Source organism: Nymphaea colorata, chromosome 1, assembly GCF_008831285.2.
Source record: "Nymphaea colorata isolate Beijing-Zhang1983 chromosome 1, ASM883128v2, whole genome shotgun sequence".
NCBI classification, from domain to species: Eukaryota; Viridiplantae; Streptophyta; class Magnoliopsida; order Nymphaeales; family Nymphaeaceae; genus Nymphaea; species Nymphaea colorata.
The window spans coordinates 30,950,605-30,964,202 of NC_045138.2; the positions used below are offsets into that span (position 1 = coordinate 30,950,605).

Genomic DNA, 13,598 nt, shown 5'->3' on the forward strand with positions numbered 1-13,598 from the left:
GATGGAGAACTATTCCTCCTCGACGATGTTGCAATGGCGCTTTTGTTGATGGCTGGAGCTTTCGGGAAACGAGGCACCCCCACCAAGAATTAGCTCGGGGATCCTTCCAATTGAAAGTTACTCGCTCTTTTCAATCACAAGTTGCAATCAAAATTTTGTGATCTTCCATAGCTGTCGTCTCTCCTCTAAGCAGTCAAAATCGTGGCAACATGCAGGAAGCATCCATGCAACATAACCAGGATGGACAGACACGCAACAGGATTTCTCTTCGCTTCATGAGGAATAAGAACAATCTCGCACTCCTCAGATCTGTGTAATGGATAAAGCATCCCTGATTTCATAAGAGTCATTCCTTTAATTGTGCCTTCATCCTTGAAATCATGCCTGTTAGATTCCAGTCTGTGATCGTCTCTGATCCTAAAGACTATGAAGATCATATCTACAATCCATAAACAGATCCCAGAAGAGGGAAAATGAGGATGGAAATGAAGTATTATATGATCCAAGAATGTCTTGTAACTCACTCCATTTGTTCCAGAGGAGTTGAGAATGGAGTTTGTCCTCCAGTTATAAAGCAATGACCGGTCAGCCACCTATATAAGTTAGACCAGACAATAAATTCCCTGCCCAACATGCCAGCGTCTTTACCTACGTCTTTTCTTACCTGTGTGTGTGTGTGTGAACGTGCTGTACATATGTGCACAACTTGTCACGACATGTTGAACTAAGAGATTTCTATTAACAATGTTCTCAAAAGAATAATGTCTTTCGATAACTTGAAATGTTCCCGATAGGAGGTAGGAACTGAAAGGTGAATGATGTTTCTACAGTCTAGCTAATTAATTAGATGCAACTACTAATATAAATGAACATGGAAGATTCAACTTGACAATGAAACAAAATCCAGGAATCCTATAGAAAAACTAAAGACAGGCCTTTGAAGCAGAGTAGACATCAAAACAAAGAAAATAAAACAAAAATGGTTTCGGAGTGCTTGATGTCAGCAGGAACCAAATTTGTTCTTCGCAGTTCATTAGTTCCATGATAGTGCAATTGAATGGGTCACTCCCTGAAGTCATCCTTATCATCAGCTGGAATTTGCCTGTTTCGCCAAAAGACAGCAAGTGCGCTTCCACCAAGCTGAAATAGAAGGCCAAAACCACCAACAAGGACATTTGTTACAAACAATTGACGAAATGTGAAGTCTTTTAGAAATATTTGCTTTGGCGTTGGATCAGGAACATACGGCCATGCAGACAACACTAACAGCCGAAGGCACAGCAACAAGCGGATTGGTGAAGTGCTTTTGAGCAAGTAAAAAACCAAGTGCTGAGCTCTGATAAGGGCAACAAACAAGAGAAAAATTAAGGCACCAAAACCAACTAAACAATTGAACATTCAGGTAAACAATAAAAATAAAACACTTAACTTTTGCAAAAAGGAGCTTAGAAGAGAACCTGGAAATGATGAAGAGAAGTAATTTCATAGATGATAGATATTTCTACTATAAGCTCCACGAAATATCCATTGCCAATAAAGACTAACAGATGAAACTGAGCTAGCTATACCTGATTTTAGCATCCATGATCCGATAACACTTTCCTAGTTTTCGTAATTAAACACTCGAATAGTAATTTTCCCAACTCTTTCTAGCTAGGCGCCAAATTCTCCTAATTTGTCAAAATTTGTCAGTTGACCAAGCTTGACATTTCTTGATTACATCCATTTGTGAAATCCTTCAAGTTTGTCTAGTTTATGCCATGTGAAATTTCCGGGAAAAATGGGATACCTACTGAGAATGTGATACTCGCTGACCTCAGATGTAACATGCACTCTTGAATTGTGCACAGCCCCTGGTCGGACCAGTGTAGAGCTCATTTTCAATAAGATGTTGTAATATCTGGAACTTCACAATCCTGAATTTCCATTTGCAACAATCATTGTTCTTTTAATCAATAATGAACCACTTTGAAGGATGCTTCTACTATTTCAAAAGACAACTTAGTACTGGAGGTAAATATTTAATTGTGCATATCCACCTTATCATGAACGTAATATAAACACGTCTTATCTCTTCCCCACTTGCAATGGCATGTGACGTTGCAAAAAGTTATTTCTCAAGAGCCTAAGAAGATTACTCATTTAACTTCATGAATGTAATGAAAATAGTTCCGTGTTTGAAGAATTATTAACATTACATTTTTGCAGAACGTAGCAATAGTGCAATACAACTAAAGAAATTGTTGTTTTCCTCATCTTTCAAGTTTCAACTGAACACAGGCTATTTTTCAGAAAAAATAGTATATGTCCTGGTACTCTGGTAGCGTGTGACAAAACACCATGCCAGTAGGAGCCTTAATAAGTCATCTGATTTTCTCTTCAACTATCTATATAATTTTGTTTCATGCACAATTCTGAACACAAAAACTGGGGACAAGGGGGATGAGAAAAAAATCAAGAGAAAGCCGAAAGTACTGCAGCAGATCAGAATGTGAATGGTGAAAGAAAGGGCTTCAAAAAGGTGCTGCTTAGCAAAGTTTTTAAATCAATGGATAAGTTAAAAAAAACAACACAATGATAGAGGCAAAAAACACATAATTACCTGCATCCCGCACTCAATAGAAATCGTTCGGCATGTAGATTCACCAAAAGATGAAAATTTTGAAAGCCAATAACCAAGGCCAAAGGCAGCAACATGCAGAAGGGCTACAGGAAGTATCAACTGTCCACCTTGAGCCTTCAAAACTTCTGAAACTTGACCAATCTTTGGACAAGAAAATATTATCATAAGCAAGAGTAGCAGCAAATGCTTGGAAAATTGGAGATGAACAAATTGTTCATCTTGTTCATAAAAGGTCTCCTAAAAAATAGGATAAGTTACCATCAGCATTTGTCTACTTACAGGGCTAGCGCAAAGCAGGGTTGTCAAAATAACCCCTATTAATGGTGTCACCGTGATTATACGCTCCGTAAACTTTGGAAAATATTCATGTGACAACACTGAGAAAGAACATATTAGCAAGCAGGTTTTTATAACAACAGACAGATGTCTGTCTTGCATAACATTTATGGACATCCGTAAACCTTTTTATACCTCCAACAATAGTAGGCACAAGAACAACTTGAAATGTGCTAATTGCAAGGCCCTGCATGTCAAAAGAACAGATTAAAGACAAACATGAGACTGATAGCACAAGATGTCCATTCATGTACAGCTTAGCATAGTATAACAAGGGGATTCATACAATCAGATGTCTATAAACAATATTTTGGCTTGACACTACTGTTTGACCCCATCCCTCTTATCATTGGTCAAAGTCACAGCAAAAAATAGAGAGAGAGGGCATTCAATTTGTCAGTTCGATTTTTTTTTAACATGAATCCTATCATCTGCCACATAAGATGAAACATATGATATAGCCTTAACAAAATAAAATATTTATTGATATCACTAAGTCACAAAGAACAATAGGAGTATCTATAAAATCCATAACTGGAAATAAATTCTCAAGTCCATAAGAAGATTCCAAACCAAGCATGTCCATTCATGTACAGCTCAGCAATAATATTTATAAAGGGATTGATTCAATTAGATGACCACAAGCAATATTGTGGCCTTGACAGTCGACACTGCTGGTCGTCCCCATCCTTGGTATCACTGGGCAAAGCCGCAGCAAGGAGGGGAGAGAGAGAGAGAGAGAGACAGCATTCAATTTGTCAGTTTGATTTTTTTTTTAACATGAATCCTGTTATCAGCCACATAACATGAAACGTATGAAATATCCCCAACAAAATAAAATATTTATTGATATGAAAGTCACGAAGCAAAATAGAAGTATTTATAAAAATTCTCAAGAGCATAGCTCCATCAAGGGTTAGGAGAAGTACTTTTGCAAAACCTGGTCATGCAACTATGGAATTTTTTACCAATAAACACATAATGTCCTTATATTCTAAAATTTACAAATGTAACATTAACATATATCATTGTGGCACAGTGTTGAATGTGGGTATCCACATTCACAATCACAGCAGCTAGCTTGTCCAATGAAAGCATTTTTTGTAGAAATCATCACAGGTTTAAAGCTTAAATCAGATAATAAGACACCACATGTAAGGAATCTGCAACGCTTAAGTATGCACATCTTACAGCTGCATCAACAGGAACAAGCTGTCCAGCAAGAAGTTTTGTCAGCAGAGGGGTCATAATGATAGCACCAATTGTTGAGCAACTGCAAAATATAGAAAGTAAAAAATTTGTCCAAGCATGATCAACAAGCACTGTCAAAGATTAACCATTAAGAAGTCAGAAACGCCAAAATTCTTTCCAAGACAATGATAATCAATTTTTTTGGCTACCTTCAATAAGAAGATAATAAATAAGAATAACAATTTAACAGCCCCTAAATGATTTCACCATGTGGATCATGGATTCATGGGGTTCTGAAGTACAGTTTTCTGGACCAAGATCAATGGAGTGCTGGAATCTTCACAATTATGTTAACTATAATTTTTATTTCTTACAAAATGAAGCCAAAGAACTTAACAGAAACCATGAAAATGCAAAATATGGTCTAGGAAGGCAAAGAATGCAAAACCTGTCAGCCACATGGTTACAGTTTCACATCCTAAGTTATCCAATTTTTGACACAAGCATAGTCTGACAGTCATTCCAATGTTTCCCTCATCCCCAATGTAAATAAACTCATCAAAACAACTGCCACATCTCCTTTTCTGTATGTCAAATTTCATGGAAGGGAATCTTGAATTCTTGATTAGATGCATAAATCACAACCCAAAACTGAAATTATGCCTCCTCATTGCCATTGTTCTTCCCAATAAAGAAATTGCATTATGATGTAAGTTGTAAACAGACATAAATCAGAAGTTTGGGTCGTTCCAATTCTAGTCTTCTTTAGCATTTTATATGTAACAAATCCTTCTTAACTTTGTGAAAGAAGCTAACTTCTACTCCTATGTTTTTGTTGAATTTGCAAGGATCACCCATTACCTTACAGTACATCCAATAAAAGAGCTCGCCACTACTTTAAGCCAATCTGGGCTCATTGTTTGGGTATAACTCCAGTCATGACTCCCTAAATCTCAATATCATCACATTGATTGCATTAGCTTGATGGAGAAAGCTGATTTAACCAAAATATTCTCCAATATAATGAACAACACACTTTAACTTTTACCATACAGCTTCACCGGATTCAGCTCAAAAATGACAGCATAAGATGGCTGCCAGTATCATAATTGAGTAAAGAAAAGGAATACAAGAAAGCAGCAAATTATGCCTGAGTGTATCTTCATTTGTTGTAAACTTGTAATCTTACTTCTAGGATCTCCAAATGCATCCATGCATCATTCATATTTTCAAATTTACAATCACAATCACCCAAACAGAAACATGAAGCCAACATAAAGATTAATAGGTGAACATGACAAGCTATTTGTATTAAATATTTAAAGTGGTGCTCCACAAAAGTGAACTACAAAGCAAGAATGGCAACATAGAAAACAGAGGTTACACTTACGTTGTCATCAGAACTGAAAGTGCAACATTTCCTTTCGATATATAGGTGGCTACATTTGACGCTTGTCCTCCAGGACAGCAGGAGACCAGAATTAGACCAGTTGCAAGAGGAGCAGATAGCTTCAAAGACTATTGAATCAAGTAAATCAGATATACAGGTGTGAAGATTAATATTCACTAAACTAAAATCTGACATTGTTCATCTATGCATATAATGCATGCTCTGCAATGGCAGTTTACGGTACAATTATATGGAAAATAGGTATATAAAGAATCATTATTACATCAAAAAATTAAACATTGCCATGAGTACAATACCTGCTTCCACCAAGCCTATGCACTATGAAAACATGAAACATATGGAGCAGGAAGAAAACTTGATTCTCTTTTTTTGGGGTTTGGGAGCTTGAAGACATAGAGATGCCTCATGCCCCTACTAACTGTGAATGGAGAAAATCAAACAGCTGATCTGTTTGCTAAACCTGAGATTAGCTTTTGAAGACCAAACAAATACATGATCCTAAACACCAAATGCAGGCTCAAGCAATAAATGTAGGTGAATACATGCCCATAACTTCATAAAACTAGTGTAGGGAGCACAATCACAAATATCACTCTCACGAATTTCCCAAGAGGGTTTGTCTCGGTACTTTTACACAAACTTGGGATTTTTTTATCCCAGATAAGATCCATTTATGATCATGAGATCCTTTCCTATCATATAGGAAGAACTGTTACAAAATATCCTCTGAAGTAGTTGCTTGGTAGATCCTATTAAGATGAAGATAAGGAAGGGGCTTAGATAATAACATACCATGGCAATCAGAAAGCCCAATAAAGGCTTCACCAAGTATTGCGCGAGGAATCCTACACCAACCTGCACAAATGAGTCAAGTTATTCTGTAAAAAGTAAGAACATTCAGTAAATTGGGGGAAAGGGATTGTGGTGGTGGGATGGTGTGCATGAGAAAGGATATACAGCCACAGCTCATTTTAAGGGCTTGGCTAACCCAGCTTGATTATAACTGAGTTCATTTTCAGAGCATGATCATGTCATGGCATGGTCAAGATCCAACAAGCTAAAAGCATATTTTGATACTTAATACCAGTTCACGTGGAAAAATCAGCATGATGACAACTAGTCCACATTTAGAGCATGGTCCAGTCATGTCATCATCAAGTAACAACATGCTAAAGCATATCTTATTATACTGGTTGAACAATTAAGTAAAACACAGTTTTCCCAAAGTCAGTGCCATATTCATTGCATGGCCATTGCACCAGTGTGGCTTGTCCTAGGATGGACAAACCCAACTATTGACTTGGACCTCACTGGAGAAAATCTTGACCAATCAGAATTCACCTAGTTTTAAACAGGATCAGCCATTTGCAGTTATAACCAAGCTAGTTCAGTGTGTCAGAAGTCCCAAACTGTTCCACCACACCTTTTGTTTTAAATATTTCTCTTACTGCATATGAATAGGTTTTAAATCCTACCGTCCATGGATTCCGCATACATCGTCTGAAGTCCTCAAATGTCAATGTCAACCCCATAGATAGCATGAGAAAACCTAACCCAAGAGTGAAAAGATCAGTTTCTAGCCATGTCACCTGCAAGTCAATGAAATCATTTCCCAAGTCAACCAACCTGAAACTTCAAAATATTTCTTCAATTCCAGCCAGTAAATTAATAGCATTTCATAATCAAATACTTAAAACAGTAGTCAGAGAAATGGAAGAACAAGGTTACCGCAGATGGCTTGTATATGCCAATAATAGTTCCCAAAATAACCTGTAAATCATACAATAGTAAAAATTTTAAGTATATGACTTAATTATCATAAATGGAAAATGCAGATCACAGAAAATGAACTCACCCATAGAGGAAATAAAGTTGTCAGTAACTCAATTATCCTCTCATACTGGCTCATCCCATCTGTGCTGCTTCTCGGGATATCTCCAGAAACATTGGCTTCTGCTTGGCACAGAACTTGTTGACTCCTGAGAATCAGTAAGTAAGAATTGCTCTGTCAAAGATAGCTTGCTTATCCAATAATAACTGAAGAACTCAAGTATTGCCTCAGAAGATAAAAGGCCGATAGTTTAACTTTCTTTTGTTCATGTGACTGTCCAGGACTGGCCACAGGGACTACCAATTTGACCTTTATAGTGCTTTAATAATATCAGAATATTGCCATCTGAGGTTAACATATTAAAAGTTACATCAGTTGTTCTGTATTAAAGCTTACAGTTGAACAGATTCTGCCATGCACAAGCTTTGAGAAATGACACCACTAGATGGCCCAGCCTCAGAAGCTGGACCATGATATCTAGAAATATGCACTCCTAACATGGCACCTACATTTATTGGGCATCTCTTTCAGATTTCGCCATATGGACGCCATGTTCAAGAACCAAGGAGTTATGGACCAGATTCATAAAGCTTCAAAATAACAGCATTTTTTCAGCATATAAAAATTGATATGTACATAACTTTTGTATAATATGTTGCTTCCTAGGTTAAAAGAAAAACATATGAATACATCATAGTTGCAAAAAGCAACAAACAGGGTGCAAAACAGAATCCAGAAACAATGATTGCAAACTTTTAGAGGATTAGACACAATAAGATAAGAACAATCCAGGAATCATTTACTGACACATTGGTACTTAGCATCTGTACTGTTTCAGCATGACATGCACATAAATAAACATCATGAACATAAGCAAACTTCTACTGACTCAGTCAACATTATCTGACTAACTACATCTTTGTCTTATGTCTTAACTTGTCCATTTCATGCATAATGTTGTCACTTTTCAGTTTTCACTAATTTTGTTACCAATTAGTATAGGAATAGCAGTTATGAAATGCTAACTAAGAATTTGGACCTTGAATATCATCATGCCTTATCATAACAAGAGTGGTTAGCTGAATGCTAGAAGCAGTCCATTGCCTATTTATTTTCAGAGGCATAAACATCACATTGAATCATCTTTTGCAGGAAGAAATTGAAATATGTCAACTGATCTCTCCAAACGAGTGGATGCTGTGCTCACCAAGTATACGTAGAGCCTGCACTTCTCTATTTGATTTCCAATTCATTTGGTCAACCCACTGGAAACTATTATGTTATCACCATTTCCTAGATCAATCTATCTCACACCATACAACTCATGGAGCAGCTTTCGCAACAAGGCATTTCTTGAAGTTCTTTCCAAGATGTGTTTTTTCTTAGGAAATCTTGAAAATGTGTTTCAGATTTAGAACTTTAAAAAGTAACAAAGAATAATAAGATAAAATATGAGATGGTATATTTCTGAATTTTTTTTGACAAGGATGTTAAAAGTAATCTCTCTAAAACAACAAGGAACAAAAAAAACAAAAAAAAAAAATCACATACTCAAAAATATAAGAAAGGGAAGATTTCTTATATATTTTGAAGAATATAAAGAATATCTTAACATGATCTTATGCCAATTTGTTTTTCAATAATATTTGATAACCATGTGATATTGTGATGATATTATCAACTTAGCTTCAATATGATGATAATATTGCAATGTTTCCAAAATATCAGTGGTATTGTTGACTATGACTCAACAAAAGCCTATTGTACTCAAACCTCACAAGTGCTTCTTAAATCATGGAGTGGAAGAAACTTTTTGAAGAGAAAATATTTTCATGAAGGCATCTTCATTAAAGAAATTAAATAAGCACTCCCGCTGTTCAACCTATTAACCTTTATTTTGTTCATAAGATTCATCTACAGCTTATTTCCAACTCTGACATTTTCTTAAACATTACACTGACAGTTTAACAAGAGCATCGGACAATGTCTATTCAAGATCACTTAATCCTTGACAACATTCAACAAATTTAATCACCTGTCCATCATGCGCCATTTTAATCTAACAGCGCAAAACCTCAGATTGTCATTGATTGCTAAACATGAACCAGAACTGCTTAACAGGGACCGCCTTGTGGAGGACCATCCCCAGCACTATAAGAAAAATTAATAAACGTCCAAACCTTCAAAATACCTGGGATAAATTCATAAGTCTGTCAGGTCTCTGAACAAAATGGTTAACAAGACTCATCCCGAAAGTTTCCAAAACTCTTTTTACATTGGTTTGTTAACTGTGTTTTTCCTTGCAATCAAATCAATACAAATAACAAACATGCAAGTCTATGAAAAACAGTTTTGCACAGTGGTTTGGCCACAAATGAAACAGTGGAAAACTACATTGCACCTTCTAAGGGAGTGAAGAATGCAACGCAAAGCATTGTTAAGAATCTCTTATATTCTTCTAAAAACTCAGCACAGCATTTTTCTTTGGTTGAAACTTACTTTCCCCACCTAAAATAAGAAACACACACAGGCACATACACACACACTCCAACCCCCATAAGCTTTAAAATATACCAGTTATTGTAGGCCTGTAAATTTCCATTTATATACAAGACAACGTGAAGAATATTTCCTTGTATTCAGCATTCTCTTGTCATACAAAAAAGTGAAATCATCTTTCACTAATACTCAACATAGCATTCAGAAAGACGTTAAGCAAATCTGAGGTTAATTCGGTTCAATAAGAGCCTACCGGTCTTCATAATATGATCCAATAATGATAAGCCAAAACCTATGGAATATTTGTAGATGTACTAATTTGGTATCAGCCAAGCCAGACGAGCTCATGGGAAATGATTAGCAGCATAAGCCTGCAACAACAATCCACCAGGTCATGCTTGCACCAACTTAGCATCCGTTCATCCTTTTCTTGCTACATTGGGGCTTATCCGTAGATTAAAATGCTTCCAACGTCATGCTTGGTTAGCACAATTTCTTTTCAGCAGAAAAGATTCTTCAAGAATAACAAATCAAGAAATACTGATTGAAATGTGTACTGAAGCTATTATTGCAAAGTAGTAAGATCAACTAAGGTGACTGTTTAATTCCTGGCTGTCCATCTCGGTTAAATTGAATCTTTGCAAGATACAATTTAGATATATAACACTTATCCGTCCATGAGTGGCTTCTTATTTGCTAGTAGGAAGACAATATCCTCACAAATCTGGTTAGTTTTGCTGGATTCACCCTATAATCCTGAAGTTAGTGCTCATACAAAACTTCGTCGCCACGCTGTACTGATTTTCTCAGGGACTGTTTGGCAGTGCACTTTACATGCCTAAACATTATCTCAGAAGTAAGCGTCCAAGTTCGGGAATATTTATTTTTCAAGCTTCTATAGAGCACTGATCTAGTAAAATTGAGAGGTTACAAACACCAGACCACAAGTTTATCAGAAAACCACAGAAAGAGTCAATTGCAACGAAGACCCTATACTTCAAACTAGAGAAGTGAAGAATAAATAAAGTGATTTCACGATACCTGGATCTGTGAAGCAGCAAGGATGGAGTGCCTTTACCGAGATGTGCACCCCATCCATTGTTGTCAGCATCAACACGTTTCAGATTAGCAGATATACGGAGCCCACTTCTTGTACCTGTTTTCATTATCTCTGCTCAAACATGGGGACCATGAAAAAGACCAACCTGAATCCATAAATGAAGTGCAGCACATACCAACGTAAAATGGGCTTCGTCTTAGAGACAGACCAGAGTGTTTATGTGCAGAGACACCAAAAGCTGATCCACAGCCTTCCTTGTGGACCAATCTGGAGATGGACGCCATTGAAGAAGCAGAAGACATGGCGTCCCCAGCTGTGAAAAGAAGAAGGGGGTGGATGATTCAGAGGTACACGGAGGAATATACACTACAGCACAGGAATAGATGGGGAGAGTGTAAGAGTGATCGAGAGTAGAAGCAGAGAAAATGGCCACTTGGGGAGCGGGGTAGAAGGAAGGAAAGGAAGGATCCAAATAGTTTCGGCCGTTCCGGTCGTCAAGAACAATGCGATAAAGGGGTGGGACCGGATTGGGTGGTTGTAGCCACACGCTGCAGGGGCATCCCCATCAACACAGACTGTGCGTGCTGCCTTCTCGCTTCTTCTCCCTCTCACACTCTCTATGCAGTGGAGTTCTTTCATTGCCCTTTTGCTTCTTGGGACACATCAATGAAAGGCTGAACTTAGAAAAGGTCCACATTCAGGTACAACCATTTCTCAAAACTGTCCGTCTTGAGAGAATCTAGGCCACAGGATATACTCCAATAATTTCAGTTTTACTAGGTCTTTCAGCAACAAAATTATATATATACCACCTTTTTAAAAAAAAAATATTAACAGTAAAATAATTTTAAATTGATTTGAAAATAGGAAAAACCATGGAGGAGGTCCAAGCAGCCTACCCACGAATATGCGATGTTTGAACAAAGACTGAAACTCACGATTTGCTTCACGAATTCTTGGAGCGAGGCAAAGACAGGGACATGAATCTCCAAATTCCCACCAACCATACAAACGGCAACCATTCATCTCATGTTCTACAAACGTGACGCGATTTTGAACATTAGATTGTCGTGATGTATTTTATCACTCAAGCAATTAAAATGCATTGCAGAGTTCATGCCAAGAGATTATTAAAATGAGGGAAATAATTAAACTTGGGAAGGTACTTTTTGAACTTCTTCAACTTCAGGTCTTATCCCCGGCCGGCTGAGCAGATAATGCAAGTGTTTTAAGCTAATTTATGTTTAGAATTTGGAAGGAACCCACAGCCTTTCTTACATGCATGTCTCACTGTCTTTATGAAGTACAAAACACTTTTTTTTTTATTCATTTTGGATGTCATGTTTCCAATGTGAGCTTGCAAGCATAAAATGTTAAAATCATGAACATTTCAAATTTAAGGGATTCGATGTGTGAGAGGGTTTTGTTGTTTTGCAGGATTGCTTTTCAATCTTACTTCCAAGATATATATATATTTATCCCAACACCCTCCCTAACTTCTCCCACAAAAACATTTAAAAAAAAAAACAATTTATATATGAAATTTCTTTTTTTTTTTCATTTCTATATATTTTCATAACAGGACCATGTTCCCTAAATAAATTTTCGGCCCCATTTGCATCGGTGCCATGAATGGCAGTAGGCATGTGACAAGAAAAGGACATGGCCTCTTTAATCTGCAAGTTGCTCAGTCTGCTCTCCTAGTTTTATTAATTAGAGCGGGAGTGTTGGGATGACCGCTTTTTAACCTTTTCTTTTAACCACTAAAAGGGATAATCCCTTTATATACCCTTTTTAATTCCTTTTACCCCTGCACTTTATCTCCGTTCCTAACTTCTTGGTAGGCCAAAAAGAAAAAAGCTGTCAGTAAAAAACAAAATCCAGTTTCTTCATTAAGATCTTAAGATTTGTAAAGAAAATCTCTCTCTCTCTCTCTCTTATATATATATATATATATCCAGAGCAGTACGATCAAAAGTTTCACCCAGAAATACATATAACACATCCTCAAAATGACAATTTGAATGAAGCTGGTAAACTTATGACTTCCATTTATTATGTATTTTGTTGAATATGGAGATAGAGAGAGAGAGAGAAGAAGAAATCAGCAAAAATCAACTTTGACATGCATTTAAATGACCACAATATGGGTGTAATTCTTTCATCGAGCATATCTAAATCAGATTACAGACCAAATCTGCTGTAATCTTACCATAACTATGCCACTGCAGCTGGCCGCAGTATGAGACGGTGCTTGATACTTACTGCAGTATGAGATTTTGCTCAAAACGAGTCTTAGAGTGATTATTTGTAAGGAAGTACTTCCAAGACGCTGTACCCACTATTACCTAATTCTTCTCCCACTAAAACCTAGGTATATTTTTCCAGTATAATTTGTCTTTTGATTCCATTTGATCAGTTCAACTACATTTCCACGGCAAAATATGTCATGTCATAACCTACTGGTTGCGCGCTTACTTTTATCGATCCAAATACTAGAAGTCATTAGTCAAACCAAACATGAGTTCAACGTGTATATGCAAACATCTTCGGTTTGTGCCGGCGAATATATTGTCTCTTTTCAGATGGTGTGTAGGTGGTGAAGTTGGCCAATGGTCAGCAAACAAGACACATGGAGCTTGCCTAT

General features: G+C 36.9%; 1 protein-coding gene across 1 annotated transcript; it reads right to left on the minus strand.

Annotated features, from left to right (window-relative positions):
• Positions 1-719: 719 nt before the first annotated feature.
• Positions 720-11,587, minus strand: LOC116261070 (probable sodium/metabolite cotransporter BASS2, chloroplastic). The gene is made up of 13 exons (XM_031639679.2): positions 11,127-11,587; positions 10,933-11,047; positions 7,417-7,540; positions 7,290-7,331; positions 7,037-7,150; positions 6,354-6,416; positions 5,541-5,668; positions 4,151-4,232; positions 3,095-3,146; positions 2,903-3,000; positions 2,603-2,764; positions 1,247-1,336; positions 720-1,140 (listed from the first exon to the last, which is right to left on the minus strand). Exons 1-13 carry the CDS (start codon positions 11,251-11,253, stop codon positions 1,063-1,065), a joined length of 1,275 nt encoding a protein of 424 aa, XP_031495539.1. The 5' UTR covers positions 11,254-11,587; the 3' UTR covers positions 720-1,062.
• Positions 11,588-13,598: the final 2,011 nt, after the last annotated feature.